Below are 24,754 nucleotides of genomic sequence, written 5' to 3'. Positions count from 1 at the left end.
GAGATTCTATGGCGCAGCCTTTCAGAACCTCCACAAATAGGAAAGATCCCCAGGCAGGATTGCATTGTTCCAAGAACAGATGGTTTCAGATCACCTGGCTTTGCTGATACCTCACTCTTCCTGTCCTAAACAAGGGGAAATGCACCTGACCATGACCATGCACCAGCGGCGTTAGCCATACTGGTCCTTTGGATTCTGTTCTGGAAAAGGCCAGTTCCAGCTGTCTGGCTTTGGGCCAATTATTGAGCCTCTCTCTCTGAATATCAGTTTTATTCAATGGGCATGTTAGCACCCACTTCATCAAAGGTTGTGAGGCTTAAATGAGATACAGCTTTAAGGTGGGTTGCTGAATAAATAACAACTTTAAGGTGCCTTAGTGCAATTCTAGTCATGTGACCCTCAAAATCTCAAGACTTATTGAGAATTATTGGGTTGTTGAGTAAATAAAACTTTAAGGTACTTGGTGCAAGTTCTAATCATGTGGCCCTGGACTTCCCTGATTCCCAGTGACCTACCCAGGAGTAAAGTTGCCCCTGAAGGAACAATTGGCAGCACCTGGAGGTGGTTTTGTTTGTCACAACTGGAATCTGGGGGTAGAGGCCAAAGATGCTGTTAAATGTCCTGCCGTGCACAGCACGGCCCCGCAACAGAGCTATCTGGCCCCAAATGTCAGTCCGGCCGAAGTTGAGAAGCTCTGATGTACAAAATGCTGCTGGAATGTGGGAGCTCTGTGCCAGGGACTGTGCTGAAGTTAGAGAGAGAGAGATCCAAGACCACCTATTCCCCTGCTGGTGGAGATAACGTGTCAGAGCTCAGCGGAGAGCCCCTACCCAAGCCTGGAGGTGGGAGTGGAGTAAGGGGGTGCGAAAGGGCTGCAGGATCACAGCATGGAGGAACTGAGTCTTGAACTTCCCATGAATCCTTTTCATGCCTCCATTTGGTCTGGTTGATGTCAGAGCTGGGGCCCCAGCCCCAGAGACGGGTGCAGAGTAGAGACAAGGTGGCCTGCCCCTGTGACTCCTGGGCCCCTCAGATGTGAGTCATGTGGACCTGTGGGAATGAGGAGAGGGGCCGGGTGGTGGGCTGTGAGCAGACATGGAGCTCCAGGGTGGGAACTATCACCTCTGCTCCTATCTGCGATCGATCGCAGCTCTGTCTTTTCAGAGTTGGGGTTTAAAATAAAACTGCACCTTGTCCTGACTGTAGCTGTCACTTCTTTTGTTACTTTTGAGCTCTTTGTTAGTAAGATGCATAATTTAGGGCTTGGAGGTGGCCTTCATTTTGGCAGGTTGCTAAGCACCCACTTTCTCGAGGCACAGGGACTCTAGATGCAGACAAGAATCTTAGCGAGACCTGGGGCCATCTCATCTACTGGCAGCACGTGTCTCCTCCCACCCTCCACCTCCCACCTCCTGGGCAGGCGTAGACACCAGAGTGCAAATGCAGCATCTCCACAGTCCAACGACCACAGTCTCTTAAACATGCATATTAAGCACATGGCTCTCCCCTGACCAGATTCATGGCAGACATAGCTAATCAATCACACCTTTCCTCAGTGAGCCCACACCCATTCTCAGAATCCTGCTCCACACCCACCACCTTCCCCTGCCCCACACACCCACCACCTTCTCCTGATCCATACCCATCACCTTCCCCTGAGCCACCAGTAGTGGACTAGAGTGGACAAGTGACACTAGATCTGCAGGTCAACCATCCTTTCTGAATCTTTACTGGCTCTGTGGCCCTGGGCACATCATATGACCCTTCCAAGTTTGTTTCCTCTTCTGCAGAATGGGGATAAAAATACCTACTTGGCATGTTATGAACATTAGAGAGGTAAAAATATATAAAGTGCCTCGCAGAGCCGAGTGTATAGTGAGTGCTCAATAATTTTTAATTGCCTTCCTATTTGCATATGACTTATCCTTCAAAGACTGCAATGAACTTGTGGTTCATTTTATTTGCACTTGATATTGTCGTTTATCTTTTCAGCCTCATTTTTCTTAATCCTCAATTGGATTGTGGGCATTGAGAGAACAGGAATGAGGTTGTAGGATTCTTTTAGTCCACTGGCCTTCTGTTAAGATATGGTAGTTGGATATATAGGAATGCAGCAATGGTTGCTAGTTGGCTTACCCAGAATATTCATTTCTGACTATGTCTTAGTTACAGAACCCGGGGCAGTGCGCCTAAGTGGAAAACACCAAATCTCCCCGCTTCCCTTGCAGCTACATGTGGCCATGTGACTAAAATCGGGCCAGTGAGATAAGGTCAGATATGTTGGGTATGGCTTGTCCTATTGCCTAAAATTTAGACATGATAGCTAAAACGCCAGCAGCCATCTTGGTCCTTGGGGTGGCTTTGAGGAAGACCGTTGTGCAGTGAGATTGGTAATATAGAAAGATGGAAGGCCCTTGGTCCCTGTTGACTTTGGAGTAGCCATACCAGTCCTGGACTGCCTCCTTCCAAACCGCTGCACATGAGACAGTAAACCCCAGATGACTGGGCCACTGGTGTTCTGGAACCAAGTGCACTTCCTAACTGCTGCCAACAGGCCTCTGAAAGAGGTTGAGAGAACTGCATGCCCAGAACCCTAGAGCCAGTTGTAGTACATGGGATTTAGGGATCTGAAGTTCTTCATTTAGTCAACAGCTGTTTATGAATTTCCATAAGCACTGGTTCTGCTCAGTGGTATGGCTCATTGCTGAGTTAAAGGGAAAGTAGCCAGAGAAGATTAGTTTTTAATCCTCACCCGAGGACATACTTACCTGAGAGGAAGGGAGAGGAAAAGAAACAATGACTGATTGCCTCCGTATGTGTCTCAGCTGGGGATTGAACCCTCAACCCTTCCAGGAATTGGACTGGCAACTTTCCAGTGCATAGGATTACACTTACCCAATTGAGCCATACCAGCGGGTTCAGAGAAGAATATGAGGAGACAGATAAGCAAGAAAAGAATCTTTCTATGCCCTTTAAGCCGTGTCCGGGAATTTAGACTTAAACTTGAGTGTCCATCAAAGGACACCAGTTTGTGCTTTGGAATTGCCTCTCTGGCTGTGGTATGGAGAAGGGAGAGAGCTGGTTTCATCCATGTTGACAAATGTTTCTTCTTTCTCCTGGAAGACCTGAGTCATCAGCCAGCTCTGAGACCCCTTTTCACACTAGAGCTCTGAGTCTTACTTGGTCGACCACCCACACCGGGGTATATTTTTGGTGTTTTCTATAACACCCACAGCCCTTGGCATTGTGGGCTGGGCCTTCTGGATTGTGGGTCTCTCTCAGTCTGAGGCCTTATCATTGAGAATTTCCTCTGTTCCTGGTCAGCCACAGGCCAAGCAAACAATGGAAGAGTTTGGCCAACATCCGCCTTGTCTGTAACTGACCTGTAGGTGGTGGTGGCTGCCTGCTGCACTGTGGCTGTCAGAGTGTTGGCGACCAAAAATCCTCTTCCCTTCACATTAGCCAGTGTTTCTATCTCTTCCCTCCCTGAGTTTTGGATCCAGGCCCCTATCTCTTTTTTATCTTACATGCTACCCTTTTGACTTCCCCAGTTCCACTGATGCGAATGTCCTATATCTTCTTTACAAAGTCTTGATTCACACAGTGGGCTGGTGGGGTTTCACACAGAAGTTTGTTTACCCAGAGATTGATCCTGCCTGTCAAAGGTAGCAGTCCATTGCTCCCTATCAGTCACCAACAAGAATATGTGTATTTATGAGTACACTAGAGGCCCAGTGCACAAAATTTGTGCACTGGTAGGGTCCCTAGCAGCTGCCAGCCGGGTACTCCCCCCCTTTTACTGGCCGCTGGCCCCCCATCCCCCCAACTCCCGGTTGAGGGGACAATTTGCATACTATGCTTTTATTATATAGCATAGGTGACTAGATGCAGTGGATGAGTAATGTGCTTGCCTGCCCTCCCTCCTGTGTGCCTTTTTCATTTCCTTCTCTTTCTTCTGTTAGTCCATTCATTCAAAGATCCAATCCTATCCTTCTACCTACCCACCCACCCAGTACCCACTGAGCACCTCTAGGCACTGGGGCTTCCCAGGAGCATCTCACCCATGGGTTCTTGCCTTCGGACATTTACCTCCCGGTACAGATAGAAAGACTTGTAAAAGGCTCCAATGCAGGTGAATATTCAGGTGTTATTATTCATTCACTGAGCATTGTTTACTGAGCATCTGTTATTTTCCAGGTGCTGGTCTGGGAACTGGAACATAGTGAATAAGAATTGTGGAGTTGACATACTAGCTGAGAGGAGACAGGGAGCAGTCAATAAATAAATATGTAAGAAATTTTCTGATTATACAAAATGCTAGGAAGAAACATAGGGGAATGTGGTAGAGGGCCATGTGGGGTTGGAGATATAACAAAGTTTCTACAGAGCCCAATAGGAAATCTTTGGGGAGGGTAGCAGGAGCTGAGTGAACTGTTTTGGGAAATGTGTGGGGTTTGGCCAGGCAGATGGATGAGGGAAAGGCATTGCAGGCAGAGGGCCTGGGCATAGAAAAGACCACACCCAGTGGAGCACTTGGGTGGGGGCAGGGACAGGGGAGCATTCAGGGGTCCCTGGGAATGTGGCCATGGCTACAAGGTGGAATGTGAGAGAAGCTGGGGCTGCCGAGGCAGGCAGGGAGGAAAAGGGGAGGGCCTTGTGTGCTCTGTCAAGGACTGTGGACCTGATCTTTCATCTGGGTGCTTTCAGGTTTGGGTTTGTGTTGCCCAGCGCTCCACTAAGGTTCCTCAGATCCACCTGGGTAGAGAGGGACAGTGGGGCCCTAACCCTCCTCGCTTTGACAGGAGCTGCTCAGCCTTCATCTCTATGTACATAAGATCTTCACATAGGATTTGGCCTGAAAAAGAGGTTTGGAAGTAAAAAGCGTTCTTGAAAGCTAAGAGTGGGAGTGGGGAGAGGTGTTGAAGATTCCTAAGTTATGTGTAGTTATTAACCATCTGGGATTTTTGCTCTCAGATCTGGTTCTCTGAGCCAGTTTATTGTAAAATAAGGAACACAATCGTCCCTGTCTCTTGGCATTTTTATTAGGATTAAATGTGGTGTACAGTGCTTAACACCAGAGCCTGTGACACTGTTGGTGCCAGGATGTGATAGTGTTGTTTCAGAGTTAGTGTTAATCCTCACATTTTTTTATCTTCCTACTTCCTCTCCAGTGTCAAACAGTCAATAAGTTAACATTAGTTGACATTTTTCATCTTCCAGCCCAGGATCCCATGGTAGTAAATAGAGATCATCTCTTTATTCCTCTTTCACGACCAACACAGTGGAGGCTAGAGGGAGGAGTATAGCACCGTGGCTAACACACCGAGGCTCAGGGTCAGATAGGCGATCTAGCTGTGTCCTGTAACCCCTCTGAGCCTTGGTTTCCCAGCACTTGGGATGGTTAAGTAAAATGCGTGGAAGGCCGTTAGTGCAGTGAAAACCAGGGACTATATCATAAGTGTTCAGTGGAGTGGCTTCATATGTGTTCAACTTATCCAGTTTCACCTATTCTAGCTATCACCACAGTAATCTGGTGTAACCAACAACCCCCAAATTTAGCAGCTTAACACAATTTATCCTTGCTCACACATCTGTGGATTGTTTGGAGGTTGGCTGGTCTAGGCTGGTGTGGTCCAAGGTTCAGTCAGTCTGCTCTCTGCATGTCTCTCATCCTTCCTGTCCAGCAGGCTAACTGGGGTGTGCCCTCCTGGTGCAGGCAGAGGTACAGGGACACACCCAGCCATTCAGTGTATGCCAAGCTCTGCCTGCGTTGCGTTTGCTTATTTTCTATTGGCCAAAGCAAGCAAGATGGTTAAGCCCAAAGTCAGAGAAGGTGCAGTCTGGCTCTAATGAGCGGGATCCCAAAGGCACATGCGAGTGGCATGGGTATGTGGAGGGGAGAGGAATTGGCCACTAATTCAATGTACCACAGGAGGCAAAGGGAAAACAATTTTATTTTATTTATTTTTAATATATTTTATTGATTTTGTACAGAGAGAAAGGGAGAGAGATAGTTAGAAACATCGATGAGAGTCATCGATCAGCTGCCTCTTGCACACCCCCTACTGGGAATATGCCCACAACCAAGGTACATGCCCTTGATAGGAATCGAACCCGGGACCCTTCAGCCCCCAAGCCGACGCTCTATCCATTGAGCCAAACTGATTTCGGCAGAAAACAGAATTTTAAATAGTCTAGCCATCCTACTCTTCTCTCATTAAGTACCCTCAAAGAAGCACACGATAGGAGACAGTCTGTGGGCCCTTTCCTTGGTATTAGATGTAAAGCTGCTCCCAGAGGATAGTGTTAAAAGATCTGTCGCTCAAGTAATTGCATTTTGCATATAGCCCTTATAAATTCTGTACTACTATGCGCATTATACATTTATATAGCCAAATTACTGTTGGTGGTACATACCAGACCAAGTTTTCTGTACTTTATGGGCAATTTAAGAGATTTCTAGGTTGTAATTTTGTCCTTTTGTTTCTGTGTGGATTTTCATAAAGTTCAATTTCATTTAAATGGACTCTTTTATTGAAGGTTCATGACCCCGTATTCAAAATTATTGAGGCTAAAATTTAAGATACATATTTTCATTTCTTTTCCTTTTGGCTTTTAGAAAAGAATACAGCCATAATAAGCAGGTCTGGGAGCACCCTATAATCAGACATTCAGTATTTCCACAGCCAAACAGGAGCGTTCACACCAAGTGGGCCGAGTTGGGTCTTAAGGGGCAGACCCTGTAATCAGAAGCTTCAATATTTCCATGGGCCATTCTGTAGCCCAGTCCTTTGGTCAGCTGGCCCCATGCTTTGGTTATCACACGCCTTCCTGCAGACAAGGCCGGTCTGTCTCTCCTGGCACTGTGTGTTGCTCAGACATGGATTGGGCAGGATCTCAGGAGGAAGCTGTGGGGAATGACCCCTGGTGCTCAGTTGCTGCATCACAGCAGGCTGCTGGGCCATCTGCTGGGTTTCCTGGCTGCCAAAAGCACAGGCTGTTCTTCGGCCTCAGCCTCTGTGCGGCTTGTCTGCCACCATCATGGGCAGGCTTGGGTACGCGTTAGGATCTGGGAGTGAGCAGTTCCTAGAAGCGGGCAGTGTCTGTGTATGGTGGGACCCTATTGCAGCCAGAAGTGCCCTGTCTCCTCTCAGGGGGTGTCTCCCTCTCTAAGGTGAGTGTGACACTGGCCCCTGGGTTTATAGCAAGGAGTCCAGGACAGTGGATGTGTGAATGCTGCAGAGTGCTGACCCACAGGGGGCGCGCTGCAGCTGCGGGTGTGCAGGGTGTGTGACTCAGGAACTCTACCGTAGTGCTTAGACCTGGACAGTCACCGCTTCCTCACATTCTCGAATGAGCTGAGCCGATCTGTGAATGTGTGTGCTGGTGGGTGCACGTGTGTGTGCATTCACCCGAGGGTGTGTGTGTGATGGCCTTTTTTCCAGGAGAGAAGCACTGGGCTTTCTGAATGTTTTCAGGGGCCCATACCCCAGGAAGGATTCCAAATATGGGGAGACAGGCCAGGGGAGACAGGAGCTGCTCAGGAGTTCCCCTGCACATGAACTCCTGGAAGACAGGCAAGTTCATCACCCTACCTGCCTCAGGTGTAGAGGGAAAATCCTTTGGGTGTCTCAGTGCTAACAGAGTGCTTGGATCAACTCCTCTGCCTCCATGCCATCCTTGTTAGTGGGCAGTAAGCTGATGAATCAGGTAAGGCCTTTTTTTCTTTCTTCCTCATACCACGTAGCGATACAGGCATAGAAAATCAAGTCACATCATGTATCCATCTAACTTAATAAGAACTCAGCCCCTCACAAATTACCACGGATAACATGGTAAGCATGTGTCATGCATGCATTGTGTCATTGGGCCGTGACAACAACCTGTGAGGTAGATGCTATTGTAGAAGTACCCTCATTGTACAGATGCTAAAACTGAGGCTCAGAAAAGTTAAGTAACTTGGCCAAGCTGGGGCTTAAAAGAGGCAGCAGATTCCACAGACTGGTGTTTTAACATTTTGTTGCCTGGAGTGGGTCCTCCCATGCTCGCTTTTCTGAGCATTCAGACACACAGTGGGTCTACAGGATGCCCACAAGCTGCTTTCTCTGGGGCTGGAGCTCCTTCCCTGCTGTGTGGGTGTTGAGGGAGGAGAAAGACAGATTGGGAGCTGGAAAAGACAAGAGTTCAAGTCACATCTCCATCACAGCTGGCTCCGGGTCTTTGGGAAAACCCCATTCGCATCATTAAACACGCACCCCAAAAAGATGCAGACAGGACCAGTGATATTTGTTAAGCACCTACCTTAGTGCCATGCATGTGTGAGAGGTGGAAGAATGTTCATCACAGCCCCATCTTGGGCATCCGGAACTGTTTTTAATGCTGTCCTGGGCAACATTAGGAGGGGAAATGGTTGCCGGGGGCGTATGAGCTGCATTCTGCATGTGGTCTGCCAGCAGGTGCAGTCCGGTTGTGTGGGGAGATAAAGGAGGGCTCTTCCTGATGACTAACCCGTCTCTCTGATCGTGCCTTAGAGAGGGAGCATGGAGTTCTCCTGTCACAGCTGAAATGTCCTATTGTTGTGTTTGTTTTTCATTACTCTGAAGTGATTACTGCAAAAATTCTTAAATTGGCTGCTTTTCCAAGAGGAGGACTGAAGACTGTGCACAGGCTTGCAGTTGTGTAGGCGAGAGCTGCATCTGCCTGGCTCTGGGTGCAGCTCCAGCCACTTCACCTTGGGCCCTGGATAGCGTGTGAAGGAGCGCCCAGACCCATCACGGGCACATCTGCCACGGTCCTTCCACAGGAACTAAGTTGGCATCTGGTAGCTTTTCTGCCCAAGCTCAGTGCTGTTTTCTTGGTGTTACTTAAGGCCTCCTGGATGCATTTTGATGGGGAAGAGTCCCCGTAATGCCAAGACAAGGCTGCCGAGGCATCCTGAGGGGACACAGAGACCTTGGAGGAGTGCAGGGGAGGAAGGGAAATCCGGTCCTGATGTGCCCGCCCAGTCCCTGCGCAGTCCTGCTTCAGTGTCTGCGGGGAATTGGAAGCCGTGTGATTACGGATCAGTTCTTGTTGGAAAGTCTAAATATATTACCCACATGCTGCTGCTGTTAGAAGTCAGCACTAGTCCTGTCTCCAGAATGGGGAGGAAGTGTCTGTGTCCTGGTGTTGGCTCCCAGGTTTCCAGCCCACAGTTGCCAGAGTCACTGCCAAGGGCGCCAGAGGAGCTTTGCTCTGTTGTGCAAATGAGTTAAAGGGTCCATTAAACCCAGAAGGAGCAATACCCTGGGCACCAAGGAGGAGGTGTCCTTTGGGTTATTTATCAGGCTACTCTGAATGTTTTATATTTGGATAGAAGGGGGTAGGTTATGTACCGTTTTTTCAGTGCCCACCAGAATTTCCACTCACTTGAAAAATACCTTTTACTTTTTCTGTCACTAAAGTAATTATTTAATAGACAAAAGAAATTTGGGAAACTTGGACAACCATAAGAAATCATAGCTCTAACCGGTTTGGGTCAATGGATAGAGTATCAGCTCATTGACTGAAGGGCTCTGGGTTCAGTTCTGGTCAAGGGCACATACCTTGGTTACAGGTTTCTTGGCCTTGGTCATAGTGCATGCAGGAGGTAACCAAATGCGTCTCTCTCATATTGGTGTTTCTGTCTCTCCCTCTCCCTTCCACTCTCTCTAAAAGTCAGTAGAAAAATATCCTCCAGTGAGGATTAACCAAAAACAAAAAACAAAAAAACAGCTTGGCTTAGAGCAGTGGCCAACAAACTCATTAGTCAGCAGAGCCAAATATCAATAGTACAACGATTGAAATTTCTTTTGAGAGCCAAATTTTTTAAACTTAAACTTTTTCTAATGCCACTTCTTCAAAATAGACTCACCCAGGCTGTGGTATTTTGTGGAAGAGCCATACTCAAGGAGCCAAAGAGCTGCATGTGGCTTGCGAATCGCCGTTTGCCGACCACTGGCTTACAGTAGAAGTTTTGTGGGGGAAATCATAAAGATAGTAAAAAAATCAACCAGCATTCGTAAATAACCACTGTAATCTTTGACTTGTCTTATTTTGGCAGATAATATTGCATACATACTCACATGTGATTGAAATCATACTTATCAAAATATTTATGGATATAAAAGCCTAAGCAACCAGCCAGTAGCAATGATGCACACTGACCACCAGGGGGCAGATGCTCAATGCAGGAGCGGAAACCACAGGCTTGGAAACATGGAATATACTGATGAATCTCAGAAGAAAGGAAGAAGGGGGAGTGGGAAGAGATTAACCAAAGATCTTATATGCATACTAGAGGCCTGGTGCACATACATTAACACAGACTGCACTGGTGGTATCTTTTGCCCTGACCTGCAGGGATCGGGTCAAAACTGGCTTTCTGACATCCCCCAAGGGGGCCCGGATTCTGGCCAGGATGAGGGACCTCACCGGTGCATAAATCCGTGCACTGGGTCTCAAGTATATCATTAGTATTCATCCCCCCACACTCAGAAGACTTGGCTGGTATTTATATCAGTGAAGAGGACTTTTCTACTTTCCAGTGGGTCTAAAACTCTGTCCATAATTTTGGTGCCACAAGCAGAATAACCAGCTTTTAGCAAATGAACGTCTGTTGCAGTGCACATGGCTAAGGGGGTAATGTGCATGACTCAGATATCCAGGCTGCAGCATGTGATGCAGGATGAAGTCATGTTTCCTTTTAAAATTCCCCAAATGTGACCATTGGATCCCCCAGCAGCTTGATTGCAGAAATGAACTCCCATCAAAGGCTCCACCTATTTCTGACGTGCACTCAGGGACCTTGTGATTTTCTCCGTGGCCGCTGATACTTCTGGCAGCCTACCTCTGGGCACAGATGCCCACTAGTTGTGGTTGTTGCTTTGGCTCAGGATGGGGGAGGGGTACAGTGCTTTCTCTGATTCGTCCCTTAAACCAAAGCATGACAGCTCTAGTGGATAGAGAGTTTCTCATATCTCCCAGCTCAGTTGAGAGAACCAGGCCCTATCTCTGTGGGAATGGTAGGTTCCTTTGTGTGTTATTTGCATTAGATCGGCTGTTTGGTTAGCAGGAGTCATGCCTGATTTTGTTCTCTTTGTCCCAGAGCCCAGCCCTGAGTTTGGCACATCAGAGGCACTGCTGGTTACAGGGGAGGGAGCACCCAGTTCTGCTTGGGTTGAGCAGGGTCTCGAATGAAGAGTAGAGGCCCCAGTCCCAGTCTCCAGCTCGTGTTGCCTCCCAACTCGCCCGGCGCAACCTGTGGGAAGGTGGCCGTGCACTCTCAGAGGAGCTGAGGTTGGCATCAGACATCGGGTGGCAGTTGCCCTTGGGCTGGACAGCAGTGAGTGTGGGGACTCCGGATCTTCCTGGAGGGAGGTACGGATGGGTGTAGCACCCCGTTCAGGGAGAGCTGACGGGGCTGCTCTGTCCACTTCTAAATCACACATCTGTACGCTCCTTTCAAAGGTGTGGGCTGGGGCTGGCAGTTCTTACCCAGTCTGCTCATTTCCGTGACCCCGTGAATGGAAAGGTCCTTCACTGGCTAAGTTCTTCATCTTGTGCTGGGCATTGCTGCAATGCCTCCCCTCCCTTGGCATTCCTACATTAAGTCAGGCAGTTTGTTCTAGCAGTGAGGACACTTAGAGTTAATAACACGTGAAGCCATTTCATTAAGAGCAAAGTTCTGTTAGGATACATTAACACAGGCTGCCAACCAAACACAAATCATTTCATTCCTTGGGTACGAAGGAAGCTAAACACATTAGGGACCTACAGCATGTTTAAAGAATCCTTGTTGTCCTGACTTCATCTGACCATATGAGTCCATTTGCAGGGCGTCGGAGTTTGGAGTGTTTTCCTGAGGTGGGCGGTGCCACGTGTGTCCCGGCAGCACTACACGGGCCGGTTCTGGTTCTCCTCACTGCCCAGTGCACATGTCTCCCCATTGTTCCAGTCTCTGGCTTAAGGCATGTGAAATCGCAGGGCTTTTGTTAGAATCATAGGTGAAATGTCTGGCATGTGAGAGGTGTTGCTAAAGGGCACGTCACCTCCGTAAGTCCCAGGGTGTCATGGAGGTGACTGCCAGCTCTCACCCCAGGCTGTCACAACAAGCATAACGTGCTCGCTGCCGAGGTGGAAGGGTTTGGGTCTTCAAAAAGTGGTCTGCTTTTTGAAGTGGAGAAGGATGAATTTGTTCTATGCTGCAGGAAGCAGGGGCAGCCCAAAGTTTTGTGTCCAGGCCAGGTTTGTAAATGAGCATCTATCCAGCGCTCCTGTGCATTCAGTCAGCAGGGCACTCTGAAGGGTCTGGTTCTCGCAGAGTTTACAGCATCCATCGAGTGTCTGCTGTGAGGTCCCTCCTGAAACAGTGCTCCTGTCGGAGAGCCCTGGTGCCCGTGTCACAGGGCAGTATGAACACCAGACCAGCCTACAGCGGATCGAGGTGCACCGAGCTTGCTCCGAGTCCCAGGTTTTGTTTTAGTTCTTGAGCATCCACCCAAGGAGGTCATTTATGAACTCTGCTGGTTCTGTTGGCAGTTTTTTGGAAGAAAGGGATGTTTAACTGCCCAGCCCACAGACTGTGAATTCTGTTTGTGTTTCCTCGCCTGCCTAGCATTTGACAATTAATTAGGCATGGTAATTACCTGCTTTAATTTTGTGATTGCACATCCTATAATTACCCCTAATTCTGTAATAGGGAAGTTCATGTACACAAGGCAGATGACGACGAAGGTGAGGGGCTTACAATATGAGCAGCTGCCTACTGCCTGCCAAGCAGGGCCGCTCATAACCACCCAATCAGTTGGTGTTTGTCCCCATTTTACAGATTGAAATGCTGAGTCTTGAGATGGACGGAATATCATCCCCAAGGCCACAGCTGTCAAGGGGAAGAGCTAGACTTGAATCCAGGCTCCTCTCCCTGCATACCCCTTTCTCTAGGCCATTCTGCCTCTCACATGGTAGGCCTCAGGTGTGCCTAAGGGCCAGCATATTGCTGGCTTAGAAAGCTATGCCTGTGCTATGCAGACCCTGAGAACAGATCCAGGCCTTAAATTAACTTAAAACAGTGTTTAAATGATCATTCTCCTCTTCCTGTATCTCTCACTTTCTCCTTTTCCTCCTGTCTCCCATTCTTGATTGGTTGATAAATACATAGATTTATATAGGTGTGTGTGTCTGTGTGCACACGTATGTTTGCATGTGTGTTTCAGAGGTAGATTATACTCAGGAACATGCAACATTTGATGATTAGACATGGTAACAGATGTAAAGAATGTTGTTCTGCCCAGCCAGTATGACTCAGTGGTTGAGCATTAATCTATGAGCCAGGAGGTCACAGTTCGATTCCATGTCAGGGCACATGCCCAGGTTGCGGGCTCAATCCCCCGTGGGAGGCATGCAGGATGCTGCCAATCAGTGATTCTGTCTCATCATTGATGTTTCTATCTCTCTCTCCATTTCCCTTCCTCTCTGAAATGAAAAAATATATATTAACAACAACAACAAAAAGAATGTTGTCTTGCACCATACCAGTTGCTCAGTGGTTAGAATGTCAGCCTGTGGACTGAAGGGTCTTGAGTTTGGTTCTGGTCAAGGGCACATACCTTGGTTATAGGCTCAATCTTTGGCTCCAATTAGGGCTTGAGTTGGAAGCAACCAATTTCTCACATTGCTGTTTCTCTCCCTCTATTTTCCCCCCTCCCTTTCACTCTTCCCCTTAAAAAAAAAAAAAAATCAATGGAAAATATCCTCTAGTGAGGATTAGCAACACACACAAAAAGGGATGTAGTCCTGTACAGAATCACAGTTTTCCTCCTGCCCTTATGAAGCAGTTGCCAGAACTGTCCTCATTTTCCAAGTGGAGAATTGCAGCTTAAAGGTGGGAAATAACCCAGATCACCTGGCTCGCAAGAGGTGGAGCTGGATTTGAAGGCAGATCTACTGAGGCCAGAGTCCAGCCTCTGGACCGCTCTGAACGCTGACATCTGACTATGTGTCATGTCTACAACTCTGTTATAGAGTGTAGTACTATAGAGTGGATTATCACTCACTACAGTCCACTTTGGACATCCCAGCTCCAGGGATTAGGATAACAGCTCACTCTCCTGAGGATAGTGAAGGCATGGTGTTTTGTTTTGTTTTTCTTCCACTTTTGCTTTTAAATCTAACTTTCATATAAACATCAGGTGCATAACTCTTAACTTTTTGGTTCAGTTAAGTTTTACTTTAGTATATACCTGTGTAACTACTGCCCAGCAGGATCTTGGTGCCCTTTTATATTCTGTGTAAGAATCTTTGCCCACCCCAAGGTCATTAAGATGTGTTTTCTTCTAGTAGCTTTGTGATTTTTACTTTCACATTACGGTGTATGATCCCCAAAGAAATGAGTACAAAAGCCGTGCTGCCTTACCCATAATGGTCCCAACGGAAAACAGCCTGACTCCCTATCCCAGCAGGATGGCTAAATAAATTGTGGCTAATTTGTAAGTGGAACACGGTGCAGCAGGGAACAAGGACAGGTGAATACTCTGCACAACATTATGAAGACACCTCACAGGCACAGTATAAAGCAAAAGAAACCAGACACAAAGGAGCACATCTGTTTGAGTCCATTTAGATTTAGTTCAAAAACAGATGAAAGAAACCAGGGATAGAGCGCTCAGCAGAGCAGGCAAGGAGCATGAGTGCTGACGGGAATGCTCTGGCGGATGTTCTTATTCTTTTAAGAAAGCATTTCCCAGAGGCCCTGTCTACACAGAGTTTGTTTCTGGATTGGATTCATCAATGGACTAAGGTCTTGCTATTTCTCCCTGCTGACCTGTCCTTATGTGAGTGCTTCACGGGCATTACTGGGGCAATTCTTCCCAGTGGAAAAGAAACCTCAGGATTCAAACTTCCTTTTAAAACAGAAAAGAGGGTGTGCCGCCATTCCTGATTAGAGATACTACCTATTTTCTTTTGCTGAGTCAAGAAGATTGACTTGAAATGGCTTTTTAATGCTTGTTTTAAAAGAGAACTTGATTTCGCAAGAGGAGGTCAACTCTTTATATTGCTCCAAGGAATTATCTCTGTGGCTCATTTGCAAATTTGGATGCTAAAAGCATTGCAATTGAGAGTGGAGCGGTGAGGTGATTCTGGGCCATCTTAATAGCAGTAGGTTAGGAGGGAGCTACGTAAGTGAGAAGCGCGACTAGAGACTGTCCTGAGGATAGGTGATCTGCCCAGGAAAGGGACAGTGGGGCCTCTGGGATCTTGCAGGGCATTGCTGGCTTCCGGAGCCCTGGTTACTGCAGCAGCGTGCTGTCATAGAGAGCACAGACCTGGTTCAAGTCCTTTATTCTCCAAGTGGACATATGGGACGGGGAGGGGGTATTGGGCACACTAATCCATGGCTTGTAAAAGGAAGGGCTGACTAATGGTTTCTGAGCTCCTTTCTAACCAATGTCCTTCCATTCTGAGTTCTTGAATGGCTGCTGTCACCCACAACAGGAGCAACAACACAAGAGAAAGTGCAGAGGCCACAAGTGCTGTTTCTAAGACAGGACAGTTGGTCTGATCGGAACGTTTTATAGAATGTTTTAAAGAAAGGCGGGCAAGTTGACACCTGGCTGTAAAGCAGTTTTAAGAATTTAAGAAATTAAAGGATTTTAAGGAAAATAGGCACTCTCCTGGGTGCCACAGAAAAGGACGGAGCTGGAAGTAAGATGGCTATGACTGATGTAAGAGCCCTAGGGCCATGGATATTTGTGTGGGAGGGAGAGCCCTAGGTAAGACCTCCACTTTCCAGGAGAGGAGGAGGTGCCCTATGGAAGGCCAGTGGGGACCACTGAAGATCAGGAGGGGCTCAGGCATCCCCAGAGGGGAGCGCTGGCTCTTAACTGACTGCGCCATGAGAAATGGAGTGTGATTCATCGCATTGGAGATGCTGGCTTTTGTCACTGTTAGGGGTTTTTAAGTAATGTGTGTGTTGACATTCTCTGGTTGCAGATTGCCACAGTCATTTGTCATTGGAGATTTTATCCTCTGGGGAGATTTTATATATTAATAATTTCTAAAAATGCACTGGTCCCTCTCCCGCTTCTGTTTGCCCTCACATGCACCCTGACCAGAGCCAGGGATTGGACCTGCTACCCAGGTGCGTGCCCTTGACCAGGAATCAAACTCATGACCCATCTGTCTGTGGGCTAATGTTCTAACCACTGGGATACCAGCCAGAGCTACATGGTCTTTTTTTTTTTTTTTTTTTTTTTTAATAATACATTTTTATTGATTCCAGAGAGGAAAGGAGAGGGAGAGAAAGAGATAGAAACATCAGTGATGAGCCGAAACTGGTTTGGCTCAGTGGATAGAGCGTCAGCCTGCGGACTGAAGGGTCCCGAGTTCAATTCCGGTCAAGGGCATGTACCTTGGTTGCGGGCACATCCCAAGTGGAGGGTGTGCAGGAGGCAGCTGATAGATGTTTCTCTCTCATCAATGTTTCTAACTTTCTATCCCTCTCCCTTCCTCTCTGTAAAAAAATCAATAAAATATATTTAAAAAAAAAGAACATAAAAAAAAAAAGAAGAAGCATCAGTGATGAGAGAATCATTGATCAGCTGCCTCCTGCATGTCTCCTACTGGGGATTGCACCCACAATGTGGGCATGTGCCCTTTGACTAAAATCAAACCCGGGACTTCAGTCTGCAGGCCGACGCTCTATCCACTGAGCCAAACCAGTGTTGGCATTTTTAATGGCTCTCCCACATTATTCACTTAGTTTGAATTTACTGAGACCTGTAAATCTTTGTCCCTCGGGCTGCTGCTGGGCTCTCTCTCCCCCACCTTATACTTACGATGTTAGTTTTTTTAATTTTATGGCTGGTCCTGACATTGAACTTTGTGAATTTCATCACATTGGATTAGACTCATCCTTCAGGCCAGATGAGGTCACTTGATATATGTCATCCAGTGTATTTGCTGTCTCGCTTAGCTTGGAGGCTTCTCATAAACTCGATAGGCCTCTGTTTCTCCATCTATCTATTCCACTGGAAGCTTCTATTCATTATTTGCAATTCTTTGGTTTAAGTCCTCCTTTCTCTGTCTTGTTCAAATATTGTGAGAGACCCTGTTAGTCGCCTAACCAAACTGCAAGTACATGATGTTAGCATCCGGGGATGCTGGTGGTTTTCATGTGGGGGCAGAATTTATCATCACATTGGCATGCCTGTTTTTATGGTTAAATAGGTCTTAAGGTGTATATTGACATTTGCTGATTGCAAATTACATTAGCCATTTATCATCCAGACTTGACTCTCCGGCCTCTTCTTAACGCGTATAATTTTTTAAATGCACTATCCCTCTCCCGCTTCTGTTTGCCCTCGCAGGGTCATTACTGTGTGTCCCTGGAGGGTATTAGGCCTGCAGAAAGCTGATGAGAAGGCCCTTACATTTTGTCCTCCCAGAGTGTTCTCTTGGGAGTTACAGCTTGATTAAAATAATGATATTTTGTGTCCTTGTTGTGTTTACCCATGTGAGCATGACCCTCCATCCGATTGGACTTATCTCTGCCCCTCCCTCCTTCCCCAAATTGGTTGGTGGTCTGCGTGGTCCCGGGCACAGCTGTGTTGCTACTGTACCTGAATGCCGTGCACGCAACCTCGGGAGGAGGTGCTGTTAGTCAGCTCCGTGTACAGATGAGGACACCCATAGCCAGAGAGGAGGAATAGACTCTCCCAGTAACTTGTCGTTGCTGCAGCGTGCATGTGACAGAAATATGAGTAACGCATCGCTGAGATTAATTGGGGAAATGATATACAGTGTGTTGTTCCCATAGAGATTAATTGGGGAGATGATATAGAGTGTGTTGTTCCCATAACCTGCCTGATTCATCTTTCACATCCCCACATGTTCACTTGGTAATACTGAGTCCCTGCTCTGTGCCAGCACTGGGCAGCAGTGGCCCGGGAGACAGATGTGGCCCCTGCAAAGATGTGGGTGAGCACTGCCCAATGTCATGGGTGGCACACTGCCAAATGCCCACCCTTTGCAAAGAACTTTTAAGAAAAGTCTCCATATTCTTCTTTTCCTTCTCTTGCCAGGTCTACATCCGGATAAAAGATGATGAGTGGAATGTCTACCGGCGGTACACGGAGTTCCGGAGTCTGCACCACAAGTTACAGAGCAAATACCCGCAAGTGAGAGCCTACAACTTCCCACCCAAAAAGGCCATTGGAAACAAGGTATGGTCCCATGTGGAGCCAGGCAGCTGGGCACTGGTGCCCACATTGGGGCAGACTTTCTTTTCCTTCAGTTATGATTTAAACACACATGTGATGTCAGGGTTCCAGGGCCTGGGGACCCGAAGGTGTGCGACCCGCGATGGGCTCTTGGCTTCATGCAGGGAGGAATTCAAATGGGAGCCAGCAGAGAGGGAAAGTGAGTGTTAGTGAAGCAGTGACAGAATGGCTGCTCCACAGGCAGAGCAGCCTAGTGGGTTTACTTCTTTTATTGGGGCTCACTGAATCTAGGGCATTCAGTAAAGGGGAGGAATATTCAGGATTTTTCTGGAAAGCAGGTGGAGATTTCTTGGAAGAGCCCATCAGCCATTTTGGGTCCTCACATGGGTTTTCCCTTCTGATCGTGATGCGCAGGGCGTGTCGTTTAGGATGCTAACACATTACAGTGAGTGTATAGAGGCTAGGGGTCACCTCTAGGTGAAATTAGTCTCCATGTTGGATTGAGCATAAGGTTTTAAGCCATAAACCCTTTGAGGGTTAGGCTTACTGTCTGCTTGATAATCCCTGGAAACCTTATTGGTTATAGCTGTTTCACCACATACCCTATCTCACATGCTCCTATAAACACACAACTCCAAAGCTGGCTAATATAAGAAGAAAAAACAAAAGAAAGTGGCCACCCATAACTTCACAGCTAAAGACAATCACATCCTCTTATGCCTCTAGGGACCGGGTTGGCAAACTTGTTTTCTAGACCAGAGAGTAAATATTTCTGGCTTTGCAAACCACACCATTTCAGCTGAAAATACTCAACTCTGCCCTTATAGTGTGAAAGCAGCCACAGTGTGGACATAACTGGGTGTGTCTGTGTGCCAATAAAACTTTATAAGAATGGGTGGCAGCTGGATTTGGCCTGTGGGTCATAGTTTGTCTACCCCTATTCTGGTCTAAGCAAATGTTTCCTAGTTCTTGTCCATGGGAGTTATATGTATTTGGACTTATGTGTGTGGTGTTATTTCCCAAGCAGAGCCTTCTCAAAAGAGCTTTTATCATAGGGCCACTGCTCTCGTGAGGCTTCACCATTTATAAGGACATCATTTGTTTCTCACCCAGGTACCCTGGAGAAGGGAGTTGCTAGCCTCTTTAGGTTTGCAGTTTGATTAGTTTTCATTCATTCAGCAAGTGTTTATTGAGCACCGATCATGTGTCCCGGTGCAGGAGGCAAGAGCCCAGTACTTCAGAGGACAGGCCCGGGCTTAGCGTAAGGCCCTGTTGAATGTCCGTTCTGGTTCGCTGCTTAGAGTGCCAGTTCCCCACTTTGGCTGCACTTTGGGTCACTTGGGGAGTTTTAAAAACTTCTGGGTGGCTCGGTTGTTGGAGCATTGTCTCCTGCACAAGGGGTGGGGTGAGGGGGTGGGGTCAATTCCTGGTGAGGATGTAAGCAGAAGGTCTCCAATCAATGTTTCTCTCTCACATTGATGTTTTTCTCTCTCTCCTTTCCACTCTCTAAATATCAATTTAAAAAAAAAAGATTTTTTTAAAGTACTGAGATTGGCTTATCCCCTAGCCCCATTCTGATTTAATTCATCTGGAGGGAGGTCTAGGTCCCGAGGGGGTTAAAAGTTCTCTGTAATTCCAACATGCAGCCAAGCCTGGGAGTCAAGTAGGCGATGGAGATGCTTCAGCAATCACAGTGTATTCATTAGCTTGGCAGGATAGTTCACTCAGACGGGGTAAGGTCATGACTTTTCTCAGGACCTGTGAGAAATTGGGCCCTGTGTAAGAGGGGTTCCTCTACTACCATGGTTCTCAAAGTAGGGACAGCATCACCTGGGAGCATGTTAGAAATACAGATTGTCAGGCTCCACCCAGACCTACAGAAATACGAGCTCTGAGCTGACATCTGGGTGGGGCTAGTGCTTGAGGATGTGTGAGAACCATGAGCAGTCTTGTCCTGACTGAGCCCTTGGCAGATTCCACATGAGACCAATTTCCTAGTTTCTCTCTTGAAGAAGTGGCTTGCTGGGACCGGTTTGGCTCAATGGATGGAGCGTCAGCTTGGGGACTGAAGAGTCCCGGGTTCAATTCCAGTCAAGGGCATGTACCTTGGTTGCGGGCATATCCCCAGTAGGGGATGTGCAAGAGGCAGCTGATCGATGACTCTCTCTCACCGATGTTTCTAACTCTCTATCTCTCTCCCTTCCTCTCTGTACAAAATGAATAAAATATATTTAAAAAAAAAAAAAAAAAGAAGAAGAAGTAGCTTGCTAGGATTTCCTCCCCCCACCCCCTTTTTTTTCGATTAAATTTTTTTTTACTTACAATTGATGCTTAATATTATATTACTTTCAGTGTGTAGCATCGTGATTAGACATTTACCTTATAACTCACTAACTGAACTCCCCGATAAGTGTAGTACTCACCTGGCTCCATACATGCTTCTTGAAACATTATTAACTATATCCCTACACTATACTTTTCATCTCTATGACTGTTTTGTAACTGCCAATTTGTACATCTTAACCTCATCCCACTATCCCCTTCTCATGCAAGCATCAGTCTGCTCTCTGTGTCAGTGAGTTTCTGTTTTGTGTGTCATTTATTTTAGTTACACGTATAAGTGAAAGTATATAGTGTATGTCTGACTCATTTCACTTAGTGTAATACCCTCTAGGTCTATTCATGTTGTCACAAATGGCAAGGTTTCGTTCTTATTTATATCTGAATAGTAGAATTGTATATACCTACCACATTTTCTTTATTCATTCCCCTCCTTTCAGTGCAGCTCTGTTTACAAATAAATGAGCCTGGGAATTGGAGGTACCATGGACACTTAGATCCCTTCCATATCTTGGATATTGTAAACAATGCTGCAATGAATATAGGGGTGCATATATCTTTTTGAATTACTAGTCTTTTGGCCTTCTTTAGGTAATCCCAGATGTGGGATTACTGGGTCATATTGTAGTTCTATTTCTAATTTTTTGAGGAATCTCCATATAGTTTTCTTTTTAAAAAAATAGTATTTATTAAATAGATTGAGGTGACCCTTGGTCAACATGAATATATAGGTTTCATCTGTGCTTTTTCTGTGTTACAACTGCCATACTGTTTTCTATAGTGGCTGTAGCAGTTTACAATCCCAACAGTGTACGAGGGTTCCCTTTCTCTACATCTTCTCCAACGTTGTTTATTGATTTATTGATGATAGCTATCAGACAGGTTTGAGGTGATATCTTATTATGGTTTTAATATGCATTTCTCTGGATTTCCTTTAAACTTTATCTTAGAAAACCAGAGTAAGGGTTTCCATAACCGACTCTCAATACTTGGAAGTTCCGTAGGGAAAGCCGTTACTGTCATGTTTACATATTCATAGATTGTGTTGTTTAAACTAGATTAGAAATCTGATCACGTATGGACCTGTTATATCTTAATTTAAAAAGTTATAGAGCAGTTTATCTCAAGCCTAAAATTAATGTCATTCCATTTTTTTCTGTTGAAGAAAAGTGGAGTTAAGCCCATAAAAAATGGAAGACTTAAAAATTCCACGCTTCTTCATAGCAAGGAGTACAATAATTCTTATGAAAAGAGGGGAGGGAATTATATGCTGATTTAATCTAATGACTCGTAGGCTCATACAAATCTTGGGACCCATCCAGAATGTCTTAAAATGTCATAAAACAAAACCCTGCCAAACCATCCTGTTATCATTATAAGACGTTCTCACTTGCAAAAAGCCTTGCCTTGAAGCAGCCCTCCCATGACCTTCCTTCAGGGCTGGCCTGTCTGCAGCTTGAGGGAAATAAGTCCCAGACTGCCCTGGGCCGCTCACATGGTGAAATGTCTGCATTGTGTGGCCACTTCCTGTGGCTGCTTTCATACCTGGCCACACAGTTATGGTCCAAAACAACACAGAATTATTATCTCAGCGTTCTGGCGGACAGAGGCACAAAATTGGTCTCGCGCGGCTCAATCAATGTGTCGGCAGAGCTTCCTTCTGGAGGCCCCTACCTTCCTTAGCTGTGGCCCTCCTGTGTTGCCACAGCTGCAGTCACATGGTGGGCCTCTGCCTCGGCCTCTGCCAGCATGGTCACGGCCCCTTCTCGGACTCTGGCCCTCGTCCTCTTTTGAGGAACCTGTGGATTTACCCAGAGAATCATGGTTAACTCCGGGCTCAAGATCCTGAATTTCATCACACCTGCAAAGTCCCTTTTGCTTCCTAGGTTAAAGTTCTCACAGGTTCTGGGGTTAGGAGGAGGCCCTTGTTGGGGACCCACATTGCTGAATGCTTTCCTGAAGTGACTCCTTCCCCACCTTGTAGCTCCTCAAGCCCATAGTTAGGCAAAGCAAATCTACCAAGAACCCCACCAATCCTAAGGACTCTAGGGGCCAGCCTCAGGTTTAGTGGGCTGCAGCCTGGCTGAAATCAAGGACTTCTGGGTGAACCTGAGGCAGTCTGCTGTCCTGGGCCAGAAACAGGAACTGCGAGTAGGTGTCCCCTGAGGTGGGTCATCCTCATCCCCACTTCAGATTCTCAAGGACAAAGACTGACTTGAATCAGCTTTGGATTTCTTCCTGTGAAATCAGTGCCACTAGAGTAGTGCCTCTCCTCACCCTCCCCTCCCTTCAGTGCAGCTCCATTCACTAATAAACGAGGTTGGGAAAGAAAGGCACCATCTTCTGGGCTGGCCAGTGAGGACAAGTGGTACTAAGGCTGCAGCGGGTTCTCGAAGAGGTCTGTGTTCCTGCTCCTGCTGGTGGTTGGGGGGAGGAATAAAGAGGGGCTGCCAGTTTCCTCTGCTGCCCAGGAAGCTGGCAGCTCTGGGGCCTCTGCCACCTGCAGCAGCCTGTGCAGCCCCTTAGCCTGTAATTGGCTAGTCATGCCATGATTGTGCTTTGATGCTCTTCCCCAGCATTCATCTACGACATACCCGCTGCTGCCCAGCACAGCTCTGAGGGTCCAGCTGATTCCCAAGTGCAAACTGAGTCAGAATGCAGGACTTCAGTGCCCAGTGGAGGCTGCCTGAACTCTGCTAAGAGATCAAGCATGTGCTGCCCATCAGGCCCAATAGGGCAGGTTTTCTGAAGAGCTTCTATTCTAAATTGGACTAGGAAAACCTACCAGGTCAGAATCTTCCCTTTGATTGAGTAACTTCAAGAGTGATGCACTTGTGCTTGGACCACTAAGGCATGTCCACATGATACCTTTGGGACTGAGGTATAGATTCCTTGTTACTCTAAGCCTTGGACCATTCAGTGAGTCACTCCAGAATCCACAGGCCTGGACAGTACCCAAGGACATATTAAATGTAGGTTAGCCTTTTGAAATTCATCAGATTAGTATCTTTCTAGCTGAATTTCTAGACATTTTCCCAATGATGGCAATTACAGAAGTAATATGTGATCTCAACCCGTCTGAACTTTTTGATCAAATTAGCTAGCATGTTGCAGTTTGTGGATTCGGGGCCTGTCTTTACCAAAGCATTGCTTTTTGCCTTGCCTTGTTTACTTGTAAATGCTCTGATGCCCAGAGCATGGGCTAGAGATGGCCATGTCCTCACATACCACATCATGCCCAAATCTTGTTAGAACAGTTACCTGAATATCCTTCACCACTTGATGAAGTTTATTCCTTTGTAGCCGAGTCAAGCCACAATAGTCATATATTAAAGTTATTCATTGCTCAGCTGATGTGGTTCACTGGTTGAGCATCAACCTATGAACCAGGAGGTCACAGTTTCATTCCCAGTCAGAGCATTGCCCAGGGTTGCGGGCTTAATCCCCAGTAAGGGGCATGCAGAAGGCAGCCAATCAATAATTCTCTCTCATCATTGATGTTTCTATCTCTCCCTGCCTCTCAAAATAAATAAAAAATATCCATATTTTTAAAGTTACTCATTAATGTTTAAATATCACAGACATAGGGCTTGTCTCAGCCAGCATAGGCTTGGTTAGGCTGATTTAACAAATTATTAAGGCTCACACTTCGTGTCTGCCATGGTTGGCTGGGAGCTCCACTCATGGTGTCGGGAGCTTGGGCTGCTGGAGGCTCCTGTCTGTGTGCTGAGCAGGAGCAGGGGCCACAGGCAGATCAGACTCTGGTTCTTCAGGCTCTCTCTGGAAGTGATAAATGCCAATTCCACTCATATGTCATTGGCCAAAGCAAGCTACAGGGCCATGCCCAATGCCAAGGGGCAGAGGAGTCCACTCCTACCCTGTCAGAGAAGGAGAACCAGCATCTTCACCAACAGCTCTCATGACCTGACCTCCACCCTGGGCAGAGCACTTCTCTTGAGCTACATTACTGAGCAGGATTGAGATGATGAGAGAGCAGAACACCACAAATCCAAGTGCTGTGGTCTCTGCTTCCTCCTCCCATGCGTAGATGCCCTAACCAAGCCACTGTCATCTCTGCCCTTTTCCACTCCTGCCTGACTAGCAGTCTGCTTCCTGCACTGTAGTCACGGTGCATTCTGCATATATAAATCAAGTTGTGTCACTATTAATTAAACCCT

The 24,754-nt window shown here is 46.9% G+C and overlaps 1 protein-coding gene across 7 annotated transcripts in view; it reads left to right on the top strand.

The window, feature by feature from the left end:
- SNX29 (sorting nexin 29) overlaps window positions 1-24,754 on the top strand; it is a 413,174-nt gene that overhangs the window by 328,577 nt on the left and 59,843 nt on the right. For all 7 annotated transcript variants that reach the window (XM_036411104.2, XM_036411105.2, XM_045571684.1 and 4 more), the window contains one exon: window positions 18,099-18,239. In XM_036411104.2, coding sequence (XP_036266997.1) covers window positions 18,099-18,239 — 141 coding nt within the window. The remainder of the gene's footprint in view (window positions 1-18,098; window positions 18,240-24,754) is intronic.

The sequence above is a fragment of the Pipistrellus kuhlii genome, unplaced genomic scaffold, assembly GCF_014108245.1.
Source record: "Pipistrellus kuhlii isolate mPipKuh1 unplaced genomic scaffold, mPipKuh1.p scaffold_m20_p_4, whole genome shotgun sequence".
Classification (NCBI taxonomy): domain Eukaryota; kingdom Metazoa; phylum Chordata; class Mammalia; order Chiroptera; family Vespertilionidae; genus Pipistrellus; species Pipistrellus kuhlii.
This window is presented reverse-complemented; position numbering and strand designations above follow the sequence as displayed.